The 23,681-nt window shown below is 40.5% G+C and overlaps 1 protein-coding gene and 1 long non-coding RNA gene across 2 annotated transcripts in view; one reads left to right on the plus strand and one right to left on the minus strand.

The window, feature by feature from the left end:
• Positions 1-11,800, minus strand: part of LOC137978645 (uncharacterized) — a 110,523-nt gene extending 98,723 nt beyond the window's left edge. The window contains exons 1-2 of the long non-coding RNA XR_011118205.1: positions 11,624-11,800; positions 1,563-1,606 (exon numbers count right to left, since the gene is read on the minus strand). This is a non-coding gene — a long non-coding RNA (uncharacterized lncRNA). The remainder of the gene's footprint in view (positions 1-1,562; positions 1,607-11,623) is intronic.
• A 3,654-nt stretch (positions 11,801-15,454) lies between these two features.
• LOC137978631 (uncharacterized) lies at positions 15,455-23,510 on the plus strand (the record flags this gene model as incomplete). Its single annotated transcript, XM_068825643.1, has 5 exons — positions 15,455-15,822; positions 17,416-17,472; positions 20,214-20,591; positions 21,638-21,841; positions 23,497-23,510. Coding segments are annotated over exons 1-5 (927 nt in total), but the record flags the coding sequence as incomplete, so codon positions are not given.
• Between the last annotated feature and the right edge of the window lie 171 nt (positions 23,511-23,681).

Consider the following 23,681-nt stretch of genomic DNA (forward strand, 5'->3'; position numbering starts at 1 on the left):
ATGGATTGAGACAAGATGAAGACAATTAGGCAGCCTGTTAAATCTTCTCTTACTGTGAGAAGATTCAAGCGGCTCCTTTGTACAGTCATGCGATTTTTCAAGCACTTTTAAGCCCGGTTTACACTACAGAAAATTTTCGGCACGGCTCGTGTGTGCCTAAAAAGAGCTCGGCAAACTTTTGTTTACACTACACCATTTTTACCCGTATCAAAAATACCATGCAGTTCAATTATAATCAATTTTGGTGGAGAATGAGCAGCCATCTTGAAATATACGCAAAAAAAGCGCTAGCCAATATGAATTAAGGCTCAAATTTGGCCCTTTAAAGTGTTTACAGTACTTATTCTATCCGAACCGTGCCTATTTTTTCAGCACCCGTACCATTTTCACCCGTGCTCGGACTACCTCGCCGATGGTCCCAGCACGGGTAAGAATTTTGGTTCGGCACGGATGAAATTTGGTACTGACAGATTGTTAACCTTTACACTGCAAATTTTATCCGAGTCGAACCCTTTTTTTTGGGACCCGTGCCAATTTCGCCCGAACCGAGCCAAAAAATTATCAAACTAGCGATCCATTTCGTCAACCACTCTGCACCAATAGTAAGCAAGTCGCACTGAAATTGTCGCTGGTTATAAACTAAAACCCCTTGAATGGTTTCATGGTCAGCTTTGGTGGCGATGTGCATTTAATGGCCTTACTCCCATCGAACTCTGTACGAGTTATGTTTCTAAATTTCGCATTTTTCTGGCGTAGGGATTGCTTACAAGTTCTGAAAATATCAGGTAGAATTTGTCCGTAAGTTTCTTTTCGATGATTTAAACAAATTCTCGGAAGAAACGTAACCAGTCGTACCCGGTTGAGAAGCTGCCGTTGCAAATTTAACTTTAAAATCACACTGGCAAATTCTGCATTGATCGCGCGGTGTTTCCTCAGTTCCTCGGTTTGTTTTGACGGAAGTTAACATAGTTATCTGTTTGTCAAGTCAACTATTAAAAGGTGGGCGTTTTTGCAAAAATAGGGGGTCTTCTTGCAAGCGTTCCCTCATTTTCGTCCCCATCGCCCTGTTCGTTTCTCTTAGTCGGCGGGGCCCTGGCACGAGAAAACGAAGGGCCCTGGAGGGATTTCGACAACATATCCTCTTAAAGGCAAAAGCTGAAACATTAAGGATAATTTTCTATATCCAGTGGGCAAAACAACTAAAACATCCTTCTTGTTGTCCACAATATTTCTCAGAGCGTCTACCTGCGGTTCACGAAGAGAGATCGATTCTAAATTAAGGAGACGCAGAACATTAGAGAGCATCTAGGTGAACTTGTCCTGTCGTGAAGCTGTCACAGTGATATGTGTATCCCCGTGATATGTGTATCCCCGCCAGATATCACTAGTGATATGTGTATCCCCTTCAAAATGGCGGCCAGTGATATGTGCATCCCCCACCCCCCACCCCTCTACTTCAGTGAAGACCATTTGCAGCTGCGCCCTTGTGCGGACGATCAAACAACTCTATTGCTAAAACAGATCTGAGAAATATATCCAGTACTCTAGTTCAAAAGGCTTACGTTTCAGCTGATGTTGTGATTCTGTTCTTGATCCCAAAAACATTCTGTGGACAGAGTAAAATAAACTGAAACACCTTCTTCGAGTTTATGCAACTGCTAAATAATTAGTTTAACAGTATGCGTATCCCCTGCACGCTTTTGTAAGAAATTTTAATCAAGAAATCCCTAGCTTTATAAACACGTCAGCGGCATTTGGACTTCAGTTGGCTTTTATTTTATTTCTTGGGTTAATAGCAAATGTAACGGCTACTTGCATGGGGATACACATATCCCTGAGACATAAAAATTAGTGATATGTGTATCTCCTTTACGACCTTTTAGAAAGATGTTCAGATAACAGAGTTTGAAAGTCCACTGATATCCCTTGCTGTAAATAAACTAAGTGTAAACACTACCAGCACGTTTGGTCGATAATTTTCTTTTATTTCTTGGGTTCATAGGAAATTTAACGGCTGTGTGCATGGGGATAGACATATCACTGAGACATAACATTATTAGTGATATGTGTATCCCCTGTACGAATGTTTGAAACTCCACGGAAATCCCTAGCTGTCACAATATTAACACAGCGTAAACGCTGCCAGCAACTTTGGACGATAATTAGCTTTTATTTCTTGGGTGAGTAATGTGAGAAATACTACACCATGAAAGATATTGTGTTTAAAAAATCCAACCCCCAGATGACATTTGAACCCACGATCGACCCTCCGTGATCTAGTGGGATGCTATAACCACTGAGCTACTGAAGACTCTACGGTGAGCAAGGATAAAGTGTGTTACAGCCGAGGCTTTCATCTGACTGCGCGATGCAGTTACGAGTCATGTGTGGTTACCTGAAATATGACGACTGTGTGCATGGGGATGAAATTTGACTATGTGATGGCGTTATGCAGTTCTACTTATTAATACCCACATTTGACCCTTCCTCACGACAGAGTTTCCAGTAGCTCAGTGCTTAGAGCACCCGACTAGATCACGGAGGGTTAGGGTTAGGTTCAAATGCTATCTGGGGCTCGGATTTTTCGGAGGTTCCATTTGATTCACAATATCGTTCCTATAGTATTTCTTGGGTTAATAGCAAATTTAACGGCTGCGTGCATGGGGATACAATCACTGAGACAAAATCAGATAAAATTATTAGTGATATCCGTATCCCCTGTACGACCTTTTGGAAAGTTGTTCAGCGAACTGAGAGTTTAAAACTCCACAGAAATTCCAAGCTGTATATAAACACACGTTTGGAAGACAGTTGGCCTTTATTTCTTCGGTTAATAGCCAATTCCACGGCTGTGTGCAAGGGGATACACATATCACTGAGCCATAAAATTATTAGTGATATGTGTATCCCCTCTATGACCTCTATGACCATTTAGAACTGAAGAAGTTCGCATAACAGAGTTTGAAAGTACACTGACATCCCTTGCTGTATACACAGCGTAAACACTGCCAGCATGTTTGGGCGATAATTGGCTTTTATTTCTTGGGTTAATAGCAAAGTGCATGGGGATACACATATACTGAGCCATTAAATCATTACTGATGCACGCTAGGAATGTATTTTAGTGGAAAACCTAAGTACTTGAATAAATTGATTTTTCCTGGCATCTTTTTTTCGGGGATGGAAATGGAATAAAATAGAAAAATAGGAATAACGAATATTTAGCGCTTGAAAATTTGGAATAAAGAACTTTACCGTTCCATTAAAGAAGAAGAATACGGAAAAATAAATATCGAACAAAATTTCAATAGTAAATAGTTAACTGAGATCTATTTACTCCGCTTCCATCCCCGACTCAGTTGTCCTATAGACTGCTAGCAGTCCCTTCTAAGTCTGTCGCGCCGCTCGCTTTCGTCACGAAATCCCAGCAACACTTAAGCTCACATATAATAGCCGTTTTCGCGGGAATTTTGTCTCGACTGTGAACATTCACAAGATGGATCCCACAAGATGCGGTAACATAATTCAATATTTGAGAGCAAAGGAGTACCCAGCAGGCGAAAGCAAAGCAGAAAAGTCGGTTTTAAGGAGATTCGCAAAGAAATTCTAATTCGATGAAAAGGCCCAAGTGCTATTCTACATTGACCAGGGTAACAATGGATCACCGTTTAAGCGCATGGTAATCCAAGAAGATGAAAAATTGCGAGTTTTTCACGAATGCCATTCCTCGAGTTTCGCCCGTCACGCCGGTCGAGACAACACTATCCAAAAGATTAAAGACCGCTACTACTGGCCTGATTACTATAAGGATACTGTTGAAATGGTGAGTACTTGTGATGGATACTTGCATAATAAGGTCTTTATTGTGTGACACTATAGTTGCCAACTCTCAAGCCTTTGAATGGAACATTAGAAGCGTTATGGGTATGAGGGGGGGAAAAGGGCAAGGGGGAGAAGGGGGAAAGGGCAAGGGGCAGAGGGGGAATACGAATAAAAAAACTGGGGAAATTTGTGGCAGGAAATCCTCACTGAGCAAGCAACCCATGATATCTATGTTATTGAGGCAATAAAATTAATGTATGAGCTGTTGCCGTATAGCTCAAAAAATGCTACCATTTTGCATCGGAATAATGAATAATAACATCTACATCTGCATGTTCCAGCTCTCGCCGGCAAAGTCCCTTTTTGACTTGTGGCTGTTTCTGCTTAGGTGGCCTTATACACCACAAGCCTTTTTAGAGACATCACCGCCAAGCCGGCCACTTCTGCTGGAGAGAACAGGGCAGCCACAACACCGGGGACTTTATCCCCTACTCTTCTCGAATAGTGCTTGGGTTCTTTAACGTCCCACAGGGAACTTATGAACTCAGAAGGTATTTATGAGACGGGACCTACGGTTATAGTCCTTATCCGAGAAGACTTGAAAGTCTAACCATCTGCAGATGAAATTAAAAAGGCAGCACTTTCTCCTCAGTTATTTTAAGATCCTGAGTGTTGATCCGGCCGGGGTTCGAACCCGCGACCTCCCGCGTGACAGCCCGACGCTCAACCAACTGAGCCTCCGGTGCGCGGTCTCTCAAAAACTGCTGTAATTTTCCGTCGGTTAGGCGTTACCTTAGGTCCTAATATGCAAGCATGCAATGTGTAACGTGTTGATCACGCAGCACATTTACACAGAAAATGACCAAATTCTAAAAGGTAAAGGACACGGCACCAATTACGAAACCTTGGACAGTCACCTGCTTTTAAAAAAGATGACTTCAAAGTATCCTTCAACTGAAGTTTTACTGTTAATATACCTTTATTTGCTATGCTTTGCTATCAACAAAGTGCGGATGCGGATGACCTTAAGCTGCTTGTATTGCCAGCTTTAACCTAAGGAGTACTACAGTAATACTGGCACAAAATTCCATCTAGCTGTTTCACAGAACATAATTTCCTGCCCAAATTAAATATTGTATAAAAGAATCTGTATGGTGTCACCTTCTTTTACAGATCAAAAATTGCGACCGGTGTCAACGCAACACTTGTGAAAGCAACAGCTACGACGTGCTTCACCCCGTGAAGGTGGTGGCAAAAGTTGGGTACCTTGTCGGTATTGACTTAATTGATGCCGGCATGGTTTCTGCCAAGGGAAATCGCTATCTCCTGACCATGACAGACTACTTTAGCAAGTATGTCGAGGCCATTCCCCTGCCCGACAAGTGCGTTAAGCGTAGCTAAGGGCCTTTATAAGGCATATTGTCGCCATGGAGCCCCAGCTCACATCATATCAGACCAGGGTAGAGAATTCGTGAACCAGGTAGGTTGAGGTGTTGTTTGTCAAGACGAAGTCTCCACGACGTTCGTGTAGCAGGTAACAATTAGTGAATGTCGATGCACTGCATCTCTGTTTTAGGTGTGCGAGCACCTTATGAAGACATTTGGAGTCCAGCAGAGGATATCATCCTGAGACTAACGGCCTAGATGAGAGATCAAACCAGTCAATAAGGAAGTGAGTATTAGATTCACATTACGTCTAAAGATAAAAACTATAAAAGTAATTATTGTGGAAGAGCGCAAATGGCTTTTTTCTTGTTTTTTTTTTTTTTTTTTTTTTTTTAATATTATGTTAGAGGGGGCCACTCTCATAAGTATGGAATGCAAGCAATATTTTCTCACAAATTACCCGATTCATGCAATTGCTACCATTAAAATGGATTGTACCGATTCATAATCATAGAACCCTGATCAAGAATAACCCCAAACTGTTTGGAATAGGCCAAGGAATAGATACACCACATTACTCGCTAAGTTTATTCTTCTTTTGTCCAGTGCAACACGTTTGTTTGACTCCTTGATTTGCGGTTAATTTAAATCTTCCCTGTGTCCTAATGTTTACACTTCTGTTCAGTACCCTTAGAAAGACTATGGATGAAAAGGATGACGAATGGGACGAATACACGGATGGTGCTTTGTTTGCAATTAACACCAACAAATCTAACACTACCAAATGCAGCCCATTCTTCCTCATGTATGGTAGGCACCCGCGTTTGCCTCTTGAGGTAGAAACGTTTGTAGAGAAGGTTGTTGATCAGGGAGAAATGGAGGAATTGGTAAAGGATTGAGATGTTCTGCAGGAGCATGTAGGAAAGATGTCAGCAACAAGAGATGTGCTTTTCCCAAAAGTTCTGCAAAATATTGAAGCTGCTCAAGAAAAGCAAAAACAACAGTACTTAAGAAGGAAAGGAAAATTTGATTGCATTTTTAAGAATGGTGATACTGTCCTCCGCCGCAATATGCTGCAGAAGACAAAAAAGGGACACAAAATGGAAGACCAGTGGATTGGCCCATATACTGTTGAAGAAGTCGACTCAAAAAAAGGAATCTGCAGGCTGCGGGGGAAGAATGGTGAACTACTTCGAAGGAAAATAAACGTCAAAGACCTTATAATGTACAGGGTCCAATCCACACCTCAGCATCCAGCAACACCATTGCAGCAGCCTGCAACATCATCCCAGCATTCAGCACAATCGCTCCAATCTGCTAAATACCAAAAGCCAGCAATGGCACCTCAACACTGTGTGCCATCCCTACAGCGGGCACCATCCCAGCAACCGGCAACATCATCCCAACAGCAAACACCCCCAAAGCAGACAATCGTACCTCAGCAGGCGGTGCATTCCAAGCAGTCATCACCATCCCAGCAGCCAACCCGCCAAAAGCATAGAGCCACACATCAGCAGCCAATGCCTCCCAAGCAGTCAATACCAAATCAGCAGCCAACACCCCAAAAGGAAAGAACCACACCTCAGCAGCCAGTGCCTTACAAGCAGTCAACACCAAACCAGCAGCCAACACCCCAAAAGCAAACAACCGTACCTCAGCAGCCAGCGCCTCCCAAGCTGTCAACACCAGACCAGTCACCAGCAACACCTGAGCCAACAACATCAGCAGAAAAACGAGGACCACCCCAGCAGTCAGCAGAGCCCCAGCTCTTTCAGGCATGTGCAAAAATACAAGCCATTCCAGAGGAAGACATTGTTTCCTGTTTCAATGGCATTATTAAAAGCCACCTTGCCGAAATACTCAGAGGCTCTACGGAAAGTTGGCGGCATAAAGTATTTAATGGTGGGATTTCCTCAGAAGGGGAAGAATCAATAATTGGGAGAAAGGATCTCAAGTTTAATGTTACTTTTGGAGACTTTGAGGAACGTCAAACATATTTTGTAGTAAATTTAATAGGCAAGCACTTCCCAAATGTTACTCAGAAATACTTAATGGAGGTACTTTTGCCAGGAGCTCTTATTTGCCTGTGTTGTCATGAGCTTCAAATAACGTACAACCAGGCAGACAATCTCTTGCGCACTGGTGGAAAACAAGAAGTAGGGGAGTACTTGGAGAAATTATGGCAAAAGAGAAATGGGGAAGGCTCCTACACCCGAAAAAGAAGAATGCCAAAGGCTGAAACTGAAGTGAAGTTTGTAAAACGTTCAAAGATGGACCAACAATCAGTGCTCCAAATGCAAAGGCCTCGGTTTAAATTGGATATGGATGATGTTGATATAGGAAACAGTGCAATGCTGACAGACAAGCACATCCAAATGGCTCAAGAACTGTTGCATCAGCAGTTTCCAAAAATTGAGGGCCTGCTGTCACCTACTATTGGAAAAGCCAGGTAGTTCCCAGTGATGAGAAAAGACTTCATTCAAGTACTGCACACTGGCGGTATTCACTGGGTGTGTGTGAGCAAGATTGGCTGCAAAAAGAAAAACCAAGTTAGTCTCTATAGTGGAGTATCACCATTCACCAAGGAGCAGATTGCCGCCCTTCTCTTCATAGAGGACAGTGATGTCATCGAAGTGTCCATCCCTCCTGTGGACCAGCAAACCAATGGAACAGAATGTGGTGTTTTTGCACCTGCATTTGCCACAGCACTCTGTTATAAACTGGACCCCACAGCTCTGAAGTTCAATAGGCGAGCAATAAGAGCACATCTCTGGGATTCCCTTCAAAGAGGGTACATGGGCATATTCCCTTTTGATGATACATCAAGGTATGGATTGGAGAGGGCTGTTGCCATCCAGGTGTACTGTGACTGCCGCCTCCCATACAACTCTACTAAAGATCGAATGGCAGAATGCACAATTTGCAGTAAATGGTTTCATCAAACGTGCCAGAAAATACCTAACAAAGTTTTTAAGTATCAAAGGTTCCAATGGAAGTGCAATCACTGCTAATTACCTTAATATCCAAGGGAAAAGATATTATTTCTAATTTCTAAAGATAGTAAATATATAACTTTTGTCTGGAGTTTTTCAAACTGGATAGGAAACTGCTGAATTGGGTTACTCCTGGAATTTAACTGTATTGAGGTTTGAAATGTTCAGTTGATGACCAGTTGTATTGTGGCTGCCACCTTCCAGAAGGCCCCCATCAGACATCAAAGGGCAAAATGCAGAAATTACAGCTGAACAGTTCCACGAAATGAGGAAAAAAGTCTAGCATTTAGTTTCTATACATCCATCAAAAGTTCCAATGGAAATTCTAAAACTGCAAATTATTGCAGCCTTTGACACACACAGACATCCTGTTATTTTCCACGGAAAGTCATTTCTGCAGGTAACTAGTCGGATCTTTTGCCACCTTCTTTATGTCTATGCCAGCAGTAACCAAATTCAGCCAATTTATATTTGGAAAGATAAAAATTAAACAGTGCTATGCAGAATGGTTATAGAATTTTAATGGAAACTTTTGGTCCAAGTTAAATGTGACTCGAAACATAAAATTCTTACAAGAAACAGGTATCAAATGACTAAACTGTAAAGCTCTTTCTAAGATAAATGATTCTTGGAGTTCTGAGTCACATTTAAGTTGCACCGAAAGCATTTGGGTTGAGGTTTTGTTAGCCAGTTCAATACGAGACATCTCCATGTATCTCCAAATCTGGTCAAAAGCAACACCTACTGTAGTCTTGCATTAAATGATACAGTTTTGAGGGATGGAGCTCATTTCATATCCAGATCACAATATTAAGAAGCTAACTATGCAGCATCATCTGCAAGTTTTCAAATGTAAATTGTGTTAAGAGCTGATTGACCGGTTGCAAATTGGACCATCTCTACAGCATTGAAAATCAAGCCATCAGAGAAAGGTAATTCATTCCTTTGCTTGACCATGCAGAACTCCCTTAGGTTGTAAGTATTATCTAAAGAGCCACACTGAGTGTTGGCGTGCTACCTTGTAGAGTACTAGGCTAAAGAAAAATACCAGGAGCCAGATGTAAGACAACCACTTATTGTATCATACATGTAATCAAATATCTGTTGACCTGGCTCAGGATATGTTATTGTCAAGATAGAAAGTGCAAAATTTCTGAGCCCCCAAAAATCCTCAGGTTGCAATTCTGAACCCACCAAACATGGCTTCTGATAGGATGCGGAAAAAAATTAAAGATTATGCGGAAATTTTTGGCCATATTATGCGGAAAAATGCGTTGATTATGCGGAAATTTCACCGGATTATGCGGAAACTTAAACAAGTTATAAAATTAATAATTAGGCCCGTCCAATGTATTTACATGCCTACGGTAAATCCGTAATCGAAATTGCAACCAATACAATCGCATTTGTGATTGAATTTTTGCCCTTTGTGATTAAAATACATGGAGGAGTCATCAATTTGCGACCAGCTTTCACCGTTGAAATAAAAGGGTTAGAAGTTGGGATTTTCCCGCAACTTCTGGTAAAATAAATAAAGCGATAAAAAATTATTTTGTTTTGTTTCAATTTGGAGATAATGGAAAAAAATTGTAATACCTTTGGAGCGCGATCCATTCCCTCGATCATTGACTTAAAGTGCGTTTGATTCACCGTATTCCGGAATAAGAATACGTGAAGTGATGAATTCAGAACGGTATGTCTGGCGTTTTGAAACAACAAGGATAATAAAGATTGTTTAAAATAGCATTTTCGCAGGTGTTCGACATTTTTAATGTGAATCTCCGTAAAAACGAAGGATTTCTAACTTGTATTCCATGTAATCCTATTCCAGAATACGGTCAATCGAACGCGCCCTTAGTTTCTTATCAGTCACGTCATTTTCTGAAGTGTAACTGTTTCTCGTCCAATGGAAAGCATTGTAGGAACAAAAACTAGTGTCCAGGCTCATTGGCGAAAAAATGCGCGGAAACTGCTTACGATCTTTCTTACGAACTTTCATCTTGCGAACGAAATGGTGTGTTTTCTTCAATGTTCAGGAAAATAAGCGTTTCAAAACAGTCAATTTCTTCGGCTTTTATGTTTTTGAGGATGTTAAGGAGCTGCTTTATCACTAATATCAGATATTTCTTCTGTTTTTTGTGGAAAATATCGGAATTATGCGGAAAATATCGGAATTATGCGGAAGATGCGGATTTCAGTGAATTATGCGGATCCGCATCGCCGCATCCTGTCAGATGCCATGCACCAAAGTGAGGCCTACATACCATGCTGACACAAGACAGTACCGTATGGCATTTCTTCATGATCATATGGCTGTAAATGATTTGTTTACAACTTATAGCAATTAATTAAGAGGGAGAAATAACAAAAATCGCAATAGTTAGAACCATTTAAGTACATACATATAGAGTTATGATAGTGTTAATCACGACGATCATACATGTTCTACTGCCACAGTAACAAGCTAAAATGTAAACTTCAACTGGTGAACCAACAACACGCTTTCAGCATACTACATCTAATTACATGTGTGGTAATTTAAATATTAATTGCCACATAAACTACTTTAAAATAAACTGATTAAAAGAGATAGGTTAGCTTAATTTCGGTATTTCAAAGACTGGTTTATTATTGTATTTAAGAATAACTTTACTTTAAGCTTACTAAGCTTACATTCCACATTTATGACAAGTTGGCTTCAAAACATGAAACGAATTGTCTTCAGTTCAAAAAGCCGAAACATTTCGCAATTCAAACGAGGATTTGCCGTTCTTCTAGTCGCTTTCCTTTTTCAAAGTACAAAGAAACAGGGGCACCCAACGAGAATATAGTTCAAAACCACTGAAACATAGCATTGTTAAACGTATTTTAGTATTTAAACGACAGATATAGGCATATTTTTATCCCCTAAAAATTTTTCATCAGTTCGGATTTCCTAGCTGAAAGTCTAGAGATCCGAAAATTACAGGGATCAAAACTTAGCTTTTCGAAAATTTCAGCCAGAAAAAAGGCTCCCGAAAATTCTAGGTGACCTTTTTTAATAGGGTAAAAATCCGCTAAAAATGGGCAATTATACCATTTTTTAGATGTTCGAAAATCCTAGGACAGGCAGGCAAGGAAGAAATTTTAAAAGAAATGTTCCGAAAATTCTAGATCTCAAATCGTCTTCCGAACCGATATTTTCCGAAAATTGACGTTGGGTGCCCCTGAAGAAATAACCTTTTCGTCACTAAAAAATACCATGCTAGCCCCAGATAGGAAAGATGGAAGAGACTGTTAAAGCTGGTTAAAGATATGAGTTCTTGGTCACCGATATCTTACTACTTGCAAATCATTTCCAGCTTACTTATATGCAAGCTTAAGTTAGTCTTTTGTTTTGCTCTAACAATTTCCTGTGTTTAAATAAAGTTAGAATGTCATACCTAATTACTTGACTGCTTGATGTCCTCCTCCCGCTGTCTCCACGGCTCGCCATATGACTTTGATACGCCGCCGCCATTTTGTTTGTTTTCAGTGTTTTGTGTATCCCCACCGGGGATACACATATCACTAGTGATATGTGTGCGGGGATACACATATCACGGGGATACACATATCACTGTGACACCGCCATTGTGCCGTCACTATGATCGTGGACATTTCAAGACTTCATACATTACCAACTCCGGAAGTCCTAAAATCTAGGACTTCGAAATCATATGCATGCCTCCAGGGCCCTTCGTTTTCTCGTGCCAAGGCCCCGCCAACTAAGAGAAACGAAAATGGCGATGGGGACGAGAATGGCGTTCCTTCAGTCTCTTACCCCAACTTCCGCGCCACCAGTTTGCGGAAAATCGTTTCGAAGCTGTTTTGTCGAACAGAAACCCTTGCTACGCAGGCTAAGCGTGCAAAGCTATTGTTTTTGACCACTAAATATGCAAATGTAGCCTTGCGGAGTTGCTTAAACCTCATTCTATACTGTTCTATACGGTATCATCATCATTATTTATATCAGGCTTTGCTCACTTTGGTATCAACTATAAGTAGTTTAAATAGCTCAGCGAAGAAGAAGAAGAGTGTTCAGATTCAAGCTACAATGAGCTTGAAATGGATTTTTTCAAATCCTTGGAATTTCGAGATTTTGCAGCACTGTCTTTGCAGCGGAGTTTTATAAGGGTGACCCGAAAACACTGACCCCCCGGTCCATGGACCCCTGTACGGACTGGGTCCACGGACTGCCTCGCAGACCGGTCCTACGGACCCCCTATACGGACCACATTGAAGCAACATAGAAATGAAAATAAATAAAAACTCAAGATTTGACTTACCGGTTGTCTGGATAGACCACTCGTGTCGGCGAAATCTCAACCGTTACGCTCCGCAAATTTAAGGTTCAGGTTTGGGCGCAAAGTCTATTAATCACACATTGCCCCTTCCTTCACTGTGGACCGGAACGCTCCGAAAAAGATTGATAATAAGTAAGTTCTATTTGTATTTTCTTTTCCAACACGATCTCTTCCTCAAATAAAGTATTATCCTTCATTGTCACTTTGCCTTAAATGAAGTATTATCCTCCATTTTGACCACTCTGTCCCTGAACTTGTGGTAGCAAATAAAAAGAAAAAAAGTAAAAGCAGCCCGTGGACAGGATTTGAACCCGGAGCACCGACTTTGAAGTAACTGTTTTTATCCACTTAACCACTAAAGATCAACTGACAAGAAAATGTGCCGATTATTTACCAAAACTAGTCTGAAGTCTGAAGCTTGATTTTAAAATGGTTAGCTTTCTCTTGAAGTTTCGTAACCGACATTTTTCACTGCGTAAGCTTTCTTCTTAGCGGGTGTTAATACACGTTTACAGCGGCACTTTTGGAAGAAAAAATTATTGACATTAATACAAAATGACTTCCTCGCAGTTAGTGATGTGGTAGTCTAGTGGTTAAGGAAAGGGGTTATTAACTACACGTTCCCAGGTTCGAGTCCAGACAAAGGGGTTTTGCTTTTAAATGAAATACGTTCATTTACCATGATCTCTATCAAGCTTCCAGTGTCCAAAATGAACGATAATCCTTCACCTGGAACAAATTGACAATTAAGAATAATCCTTCAATTGAGGGAGAGACTTGGTTGTCTTTTCCTCCCTCCGCCACTTTGTTCCGAACATTCTCCCGCGGGTTTGTGAACTCGCCCCAGGCTTCACGATCTCCCTGTTCCGAACAAAATGGCCAAAGGAACTTAAGTATTACCGGTCTTCTTCGAAGCACTCCGGTCAACAGCGAAGGAAAAGGCAACACCTGAGCCTTAGTCTGATTTGCGGAGCGTAACGGGTGAGATTTCGCCGGCAGGAGTGGTCTATCCAGACAACCGGTATAAACACATTTTCAGTTGTTATTTATTTTTCTTTATTTATTTTTAATTCGGTGTTGTTTTGGGGTGGTCCGAGGAGGGGGTCCGTAGGGGTAGTCCGTGGACCGGTCCGTAAGGCAGTCCGTGAACCCGGGGTCAGTGTTTTCGGGTCACCCGTTTTTGCCAACGAGGCGGCCGACCCCAGACGGCCGTCGAGTTGGCAAATCATAGGGCTCTTTCCTTTTGTCAGAACTGGCCGGCCAGACCCAATAATTTGCAAAGAAAATGTAACAGTTTGAAGGAACACTTGCATGATAATCCCTCACATTCTTCTGGAGAAGTGCATATGATCCTCGAAGTGTGTTAATTTGCATGTGTTGTAGAGTTAGTCCTTCGAAATTCCCGGTCTGGCCGGTCAGTTCTGTCAAATGAAAAGCACCCATAGAGCAGTACGTGAGTACAGAAGAAAAATCTCATCTCAGCGTAAGGGACCTTTTTTTGACCATATTTGGGTGTAAGGTGTAAGTAATTCTACATATTTGGGTAGTGACGTCACGGTCTTGCATATGTCGCTTCCATCGTGTGGTTTGTGTGTTGTTTCAGGGAACGATTCAGCTAGTGAGATTGCAGGCGCTTGTATTTACCTTATGTGTTTGTAAATTGAACTGTAAGCAGCGGCTGATCAAGGAATAGGGTTATACCTACAAATTTCGGACAGAACGAGCGTGTTCGCATGTCGATTTTGAACCGGCGTGTTCGCTTGCGAACTTCGAACCAGCGTGTTCGCTTGTCAATTTTAAACCAGTGCTTTCTTTCGTCGATTGACACGTTTTTAAAGGCTTCAGATCAAAGAATTGAACAATTTACTATAACACATCTTATAGCACAAAGAATTGTCCTTGAAAGCCAGCGTTGCGTAATTAAAACCACTCACAACTTGGACAAAGCGGGGGTTCAATACAACAAGTTGTTCAATACATTTATTATCTGGTTAATCGCCGTTACAAGCCGACAACTAAATGTTGGGTTCTTTGGCTTAGCAAACATTGCTTTTCAGGGTTCATTCAATGTGAAATAGAGTGCTGTTATCATTATTATTGTTATTAAAATTTTCCTTCATCCCCACGTGCGTGGAAGTTCGAGTTGCGCGATGAAACACATTCCCTACACGGGGCTGCCGAAAGTTTTGAAGCCATTGTAATAGTTGAGCTTGTGTTACACTGATAGTTAACTTTCAGCATACCATTTTGTCATGATTTATGTTCACCGCAGCGTGCTTTTTTTGTCACTTATTCTTTATGGCAGCAGTTGCTCGATAATTAAACCTTCGTTTTCTTGTTTTACAGTAAATTCTCAACCAGAGACAGTGTATACCACTACAAAAACAATCCACCGTTCTCTGGACAAAGAGTATAATGTTTTTACGTTAATATTTGGACTCAGACAAAACACTCTAAAAGTGTGTAAATAAAGTGTAATGTAATATCCAAGGGTTCAGTCAAAAACCTTCATACGTTTGTTGTATTGATCTTTTTTTGATTGAATCAAAAAAATGAAACGAAAATTCATGTGCACATTTATTCAAACAATACTCAAACAACCAGTAAACCTAACGTAACACTTCAACATCTCAAGATATTGCTTCGAACTCAACTAATAATCCCTCAACATTCCACATTTCGAAAACGTGATGAAAATTATGCCTTCAAGACGAAGACTCCTATCAGAGTTACTTCACAAAGGCTTCCGCCTTTCCTTCTTTAATTTACAGTAAAATAATTTCACCTGTGTGTCAAACTTTCACGCATTCCAGAGACATAAAACAATTTTGCCTCGTTGGCACTTGCCGCAAGGCACAACTAGTATAATGGTTAGAACTAGGCCGTAAGATCCGTGTTCTGTGACAAGGCACGCTCGGGTGACTTTTCTCCAGCACTGTGTCGCCACCAGCCATGTTGGATCGACTTTCGCTAAGCACAAAAAGGCAATTTCTTTTCCTTTTTTACCTCTGTCTGCCCGAAAATGTCTACGTTTGAGTATAATGCCTTGATTTATGACATAAGTGAGAAAATCGAGGAAGCAAACCTAGGATTCTTAAAGTTCGTGTGCAGAGATCACTTAGGAAATGGCCCTTGCGCACATATCACAACCGTTCGAGAGTTACTTTTGGAGCTTGAAAAGAAAAATCTCTTTGGAATCGACCGCCTGGATTTGTTAAAAGAGATACTAACACAGCTAAAGAAGCAGAAGAGATCCCTTCTCAAGAAGGTCGATGACTTTGAAGTACAAAGAAAAGGTTGGTTAATAAATTAACACAGGTAGCAATATCGGCCGGAGCAAATTGTAACATGAATTCTTGCGTTAACAGAATTTGTCCTAGCATTGCATACCAAGACGAAACAATAATCCATCAACGGACATTTTTTTCCGAACTGTTAGAGCTATGACGATGCCGGAAGACTTCTTGGAAACCAGTACATTATGAAGAAGCAATGCAGCAGAAAATTTAAGCTTTGACCAGCTTTCCATTTTTGCATAAATTTGACATACATGTAAAGATAATTTTGATCATTTGCGAGAACTAAGCAGAAAAAAATAAACGAATGATTCTCGTCGTTATGGACAATTTTCGGAGTTATTTTCAAAGACTAGAAATTCAAGAGACTTCACCGCCTGCAAAGTGATACTGTATTATTTGAATGACAACTGGTCTTGATAGGATGTCAATTGGAGTTCTGCTTATCAGATTTGCATTCCCAGTCGCAAGATATTCATCTTTTTTACGTATAACGACAAATGTATTCCCAGATCTTGATGAATGGAAATGTTGAAGTTGCAGCGCTTTGTTGAATCGGGGATTTTAGTCAGAATAATGTGAAGTAACTGACGATACAATCTCTGTATTTCAATTCCCTAAAAGGAGAGATCTCTGCCATGGGTTGAAACTCACTTTGATCCAACCGCCGTCCACTCTTCAAAGTGCATGCCCCTTGATATGTTTGCTGACTGCATGTGACTTGAGCCCACTGTGTCTCACACATTACTTTACAGTAATTCCTTTGTTATTAAGTGATCCCACACAACAGGTCATGTGAAGTATCATATGAGGATTTGGTTGCTAAGTAACCACTGCACTTACTCAACACAGTGAGTTTCAACACATGGCAGAGGTCTCTTTTCCCTTATCTGCTTATTTGTCAGCCTGGTGAACGCAAAAAAAAGACCTCTGTGAGCAGGGAACTACCGAGATATTGAGTAGCTCGATGTCCTTGTGCGCACTTGTTAATGATACATGTAATTCTGTTCCATCCAATCTAAAATTACTGCTTACCATGGGATTCTATTGTCTACTTTATATGCAAGTGCCTGCAAGTTTACAAAATTGGTTACAATTGGTGGAGATAATATTTAGAAAATCAAACCAGCTTGGAGGCTCACTATTGTTTACGCTGTACATTCAAATGACCTACCTAATTAGCTAATACAAATATATGCTACCAACAATGTGAATCTCAAAATGGTATTTGAGAACGATTATCACTCTGCAGCTAATGAGGCAACTAATGAACAGTTGCAAAGAAGCCTTAGAAACAATCCAGTCATCTCAAAGTTATGATATCTCGATCACACATTCTCTGACGCATATTTTACTTGTACAGGCTAAAAACCATTGTACAGCCTGGTTGATTACCTTCTAAGTGGCTACTGATAACATGTAGTGTCAGACCGGATCAACTTGGATCACTCACTTCAGATTGGGCGAAAAACAGTTTTGTAAGCCAAAACTATTTGACATTTGCCCCGACATCAAAATAACCTGTGATGCTTTTTTTCGCGTGATTGTTGATTTTGTTTGACTAATATCAATTGAAATTTCTTTTACTTTCAGCTAAGTCAATTGGTGTAATTTCGAGGTTGAACAGAGCAGCTGATACGCTATTAGGGGGTGAGTCAGAGGATAACCAAAAAAGTACCATGAATTATTTATTCAGGTTATTCAAATAAGCACAGTTTGGTCATTTAGGTGATACTTGTAAGGCTAGAAGTCATTGTTACTGATTTATTAGTAAAATCATAGGAATTCAATTATTATTGTTCATGTATAGATGGTTTGCGACCAATCTCTTGGGGCATATAGATACTTGTAACAATGATGTAATGTACAATTGCTTGTGGACGTAGGAAAGGAGCTAAAGGCTGGTTTACACATATGACGGCCAAGCACAAGCACAAGCAATGTACGCAGATGCAGAAGCCTTTTGAGAATTTGTAGCTTTTGTTAGAACAAAAGACACTAATTAACAACAAGTTAATGCACCTACGTTTGTGTTTTTCGTCCAGCAACATGGCGGCAATGACGTAACGTGAAAAACACCTATTTCATGCTAAAATTGGAAAAATATTAGGTCAACTGTGTCACCGGGTACCCCACACAAACACAAACACATTGTTTCCTTAGTTTGCATTGCAAAAATGAATACCTAAATGAATACACAGAAGACTCTGTATGCTACCAACAGGTATGCTTACAAACTGCTGAGCCTCATGGTTGGGTTCAGTTGCTATTGCAAGGTAGGGTACAGCAATGTTTTAACTTTCATGATTTTGTATCACTTGATATTCCATTCTTAATCTATCTGTGTCAAAGTGATTATTGGTACAGACCAGTCTAAGTGCTTTGCTGGTTTTAAATTTAAAGCAAGCAGAAATAATCATCGAGAAAAAAAAAATTAACATCATCATTGAACTAACAATAATTACTGGTTCTTGTCATGATGAACCAGTCAATGTAAATCCCCCCTCCTCAAACCCAGGAAAAGTGGGGACATTAGCCACATTGAAAACTGTCCTGGTGTGGGGTCTTGGACAAGATTTGCTCTTTGGTATGCAGACCTGGCAATTTCTCTGCTGGGACTGGAGTCTAGAACTGTGTCACGCAGAGACTGAGACCTAACCACACAGTGACTTAAATGACAGAAAGAAATGTGAGTTAAACTGTTGCTTGTTATGTGTTTCCGGTTTTTTTGTTTTTTGTTTTTTTTGTTTTGTTTTTTTTTTGTTTTGCTTTTTTTTTTTTTGGGGGGGGGGTGGGGGGAGGGTGGTGGTGATTTACATTGACTGGTGCATAAGAAAAAGTGCTTGGGCACTCAGAAGGCAATTAGCTTTCAGTCTTGTGTTCTTCATTGTGACCATGCTACGGTAAGTTATATATGTCATTAGCACCAGCAATGACAACAAATCTGCAGGGACTGGTGGGATCTTGAAACTCACAGTTGTGTTATTTCCTTCTAATATACCAATATTTTTCTCAATTAAAGGAATATTTCACCCAGACAGGCCCTCCACTGACTCCAATGCCTTTGTATAACTGGAATTCTCTTTCCACTACTCCAGCTTCTCCTCAATAGCTGCTCTAATATTATTGACTTAACACATGGGTACCTGTTGGCTATCACGGGCAGGGCTACTTCCTCAACAAAAGCTCCTTGCTCCTTTAAATACTGCTTTGTTGGTATTTCCTGAACGATTGTTGCAGGGGAGCTGCCACCTTGCCACCTACTTGAGTTTTGCAGTGACTCTCAACCCTTTAACTCCTTGAAGTCAAACGCTGTCATGTAGTACTTACCAGGACCTCATTCAATATGCCCTCCTTTTTGATCATTAAAAGAAGTTTTCTATGTCATTTATTGACTGAGGCAGAACAATAATATTATAAGGCATTCCAATCAAATGGAAATCATCCAGACTGGGTGATTTGGTGCTGACATTTTTTCTTAAACCTTTTCATCCACAAAGTATTTACAACAACAGCTATGATGTGAATGTGATCTATTAATTTAAATATTAGTAAAAACTAGATCATTGGATCATGATATAATGCAATTCCGGAGTTTTGATTGGCTTAGCCATCATGGTATATGAGCTATTTTGACATGCTCTATATCAGTAACTGTGTGCATCAGTGTCTTTGTTTTTACAAAATGAAGTAGGGAAGACTAATCCATAATTTGTTGGTGTTTTTAATAGAAGTTACGATAGTTATTCCACTGACATTTGTTGGATATGAGATGATTATAGCCAACTCGGTGCTATGGGCCTCATTGGCTATCTATCATGTCATAAAATCATAGTGATTTTTTGCTGCTAAAACATGGAATTCACTGCCCTGTGGCAAAGATTTTGCAAGCAAAATTCCCAGAATGCATGAGTAAGTTTTAGTTAGTTGTATCAACTTTATGTCTAAATTGTTTTATTCATAATTTTCACAAATTCTAATACCCATAATTTACTGTTCTCTCTTGTACATGTATATGGTCTCTTTGGTTGTTTTGAACAATTACTAATTCTTTTTTCGTTGTGGAATCCCTTAAACTAGCTTATGCTAAGAGTACATTCCACATGAAACAAAAATGTATACATGTGTGAGTGAAGTGCCCTTCTTGCTACAGGGCAGATGCTTTAAGCCGTAGCAGCTATAATTTCAGTGTGTCCGCCCCCTCTGGTGCCACCTTGCAGGAACTCTTTTGCATCTCACTCAGGGCATGCCCAAAAATCTTTTTACAGTAGTTACTATGTACATGAAGGCTTGAAGGGTGTGTATGTGTTGTCAAAATTACCCAACCACCCCCCCTTAAAAGTTAACTTTTTGTGCCACTTTTTGCTCATCTTTGTTCTTGACTTCAACAGGGGTAAAGTTGGTATGTAATTTCAAGACACTTGGAGTTAGTCTGTTGGGAGTTACTGTTGCATTGGTTTTACGCAGTTGCACCACCTTAGAACAATTCTTTGATGCTTTTGAGAGGGTGGTTTTGCCTGCTCTTGTTAAAGCAAAGGAGCTCTCCGAAGGCTCGCTCTGCTTCATGGTATGGGCAGAGACAGCATCAGCTTTGAAGGAATTATGGAACCTCTACAAAGATGGAACATTAAGAAATCGTCTGCAAGAGTTCCTTGTTACCAAGGAGGTCAAGGAGTTCGCCGGAAGTGACGCGGTTGAGGTCACTGTGTTCATTGATGAACATGAGTGGAGGGAAGCCTATGTCAATATGCTGTTTCATCAAAATCAAGGTAAGATGTTATGCAGTGTACCTGTCTGATTTTTCTTCAAAGAAGTATGATCTTTACATACATAACTATAATTTCTTACAGTGTTGTAAAATTTTTACAACAAGTTGTACTAATGTGCGAGCCGGCAAGGCATGCAAGCCATGGATGCGAGCCATGCGAGCCATGACTGCGAGTCATGCGAGCCATGGCTGCGAGTCATGCGAGCCAACATGGCGAGCCATGCGAGTCAACATGCGAGTCACACAGTCATTGAAAGCTAACCGTTTTTAAATGGGTGTTTTATCAGTGCTATTTGAAATGGGTGCTTAGACTTAAATGCGAAATTCGCATGGCTCGCATGGCTCGCTGGCTCGCCGATTTGGCAGACCCAAAAAGAAATGTAGTTTAGTAAAGCGATAAAATAAAATCACTTTAGGTCAGTTGAATTACTGGTAAAATCAGTGCATAAATGCAAGGGTAGAAAATGAGCGTGAAGGTGATTTGGTGTCATTTTGTACTAGAAAAAGGTGATCTTTCTTAGGCTGACTTTGTGACAAAGGTGTAGAGATCAACTGTACTTCAAAAGTGCAAGCCCCCACAGGTAGACTTTACTAGTGACTGGGTAATATCTCTTTAGGGCAGAACTCAAGGAACAAAATTCGGATCCAACCTTCAAAGGGACATAATTTCTGGGAAGTAGACTGTTTTAAAGAGATATTTTTTATCCCAGCGAACTATTTGCTTCCCAAAAGCTAACCTCGAAGTGCCAAAAATTGTAAAAATAGCCTTTCCATAAACGTGATTAAGCACTCTGATTTGGGAATCGTTTAGGCGATGTTATAGTATTTTGATTGTTTCAACATACCCAGAATTTAAGTCTATGGAATTGCATGGTGAAATTTTGTATGCAACATTCTATCAAAACACATTTTCCAGAAATTCTCCTCTCAGTGCCAATGCCCATCTTGTTTAAAACTAGTCTTCTGTTTTTAAAAAGTACCAGGTTAACTTTGCAGTGAACTTATAAATTGTTTAGTTATTCATTCATTTCTTTACTTTGTAAACAGCTGATTCAGTGACAGGAGAACAAGTTGGGGAAAGATGCCGCAGGAACTCAGATTCATTTCTTTTTCTCAAATCGAAGGAAAGCAATAGGAGAAAGATGAAATTAGAGCATTCAGAAAACAAGTGGAATTTTGAAAGGCAATCAGAACTGCTTCAACAGGAAAATGAAAAACTTCAAATGTTGAAGAAGCAGACTAGGGAAGGAGGTGAGAATTAATGCTCACTTTGTAAAGCAGTTTAAAGATTGGCACTCTAGTTACTCAAAAAAGAAAATGAGGACAGTCCAATGTGATTTCGGATTTGCTGGGCTCCTGAATGACACTGTCAGTTAATTCTCACTCCACTATCCCTTTACCCTCCCACCACTCCATCTATTCGGTATCGCGCAATTTCTAATATACGTGGGCGTTTGTCAAAATTGATCTATCAGAGCTCATTAGCTTGACGCCTATTCATGTCACGAAGCGCTTAAATTTAAATGAGTCGCAATATCACATCACAGCACTATGTTTAACCCATTCACATCTCAAGCGGCCTAGGACGCCCCCTCCCCCCGCCATAAATATTTACGAGTAAAACCGGAATTAGACGGAGTAAAATCTATGAAGACTCACTCTCAGGGGTCAATGGCTTAATGCAAACAAAAATGCTCGGAATCACAGCCAGATATCAAAGTTTTGCACTTGAAAGTTTCCGGCTATTTTGTTGCATAGAAAAGCTCTCATTAAGTTAAGTTGGGTGATTTAAGTGGATTGAGACTGAATTTACCGGTCGGTTTCCTTGATGTTTAACGGGGAATCTCTGTAAGTTATGGCCGGTTTACACGATACGATTTGTCGGCCGATTTTGTCGGGCCGATAAATCGTACCGTGTTAATTGTCTAAACGTGTACTTTTTCCTCCAAAGATCTCCCCAGTGTCCTTTTAGTATCTGCTATTTTGAACGCTTTATTTTTTTTAGTATTTGTGGGCATTACTCACTCGCATACCCTTTGATTGACAAGGCGGCTTCTCTCTGAGTGTCGGACCGACTTCAAAAAATCTGTCGCAGTGCAACAGAAGCTTTAGCTTTTAGAATCTCTGTACGGTGGCCGATTTACATTATCAACTCCGTTGATAAAACCAAATTTTTGTATACTACTTCCCCACCGACGCAGCACCACAGTTTCTTTACAAACTACCCCTTCATAATTAGAGTGGTTATGCGCCGATCAACTGGAAACTTCAACACCCCCCCCCCCCCCCCACCCCTTTCCCCTGGCAAACCCCAGGAATTTGAACTTTTGAAGAGTGGATCATTCAAATTCCCGCCCCCTTGGGCCAAAATGGTGTTAAAATGCTCAACCCTATCGTCGGATTTGTCTGTCAAATGCCCCTCCTAAAGAAGAGTCGTCGTCGGCTCCTCAGTGTCTTCTTTAATAAAGCTTGTGTAAAAACATGCCAGCACGTGTTTCGTGACCCTTTATATGATGATGCCGTTTTTACCAGACTTGAGCTACTAGAAAAACTCAACTTCAATATTGAAACTATTAAAAGTGACTTGAAAATCGAATTAATTAAGTCGGACAATGTCAATAAGCAAGTATAAGCTGCTCTAACTCCGAAACACGGCAAAGGTTATTTAACGAGGGTACTGAACACTTATCAACAACAGAGCCTAGAGCGTTTACGACTGCATGCATTTTTTAATTGTTCAGTGTCGGTTGATTACCTCTAACAGAAACGTACGGCTTTCAGAGCTTTAACGATGAAATGGGTGTGTAAAAACGTACCATATTGATTTCATATTGACATTGATATTCATATTTCACTTGATTTCATATCCGCAGTTCATATATGATCCATTTCATATATCATTTCAGCGTTGATTCATTCCTCACGGGAACATTGGAACCCACAAATGACCAGCTCCCAACGTCAGTGGCTTCATAGGTCAGTTGGTTAGAGCATCGCACCGGTATCGCGAGGTCACGGGTTCAAACCCCGTTGAAGTCCTGAATTTTTCAGGCTTCTTTACGCAATTGCAAAAATTGCGTTCATAACTGCG

The sequence above is a fragment of the Montipora foliosa genome, chromosome 12, assembly GCF_036669935.1.
Source record: "Montipora foliosa isolate CH-2021 chromosome 12, ASM3666993v2, whole genome shotgun sequence".
In the NCBI taxonomy this organism is placed as follows: Eukaryota; Metazoa; Cnidaria; class Anthozoa; order Scleractinia; family Acroporidae; genus Montipora; species Montipora foliosa.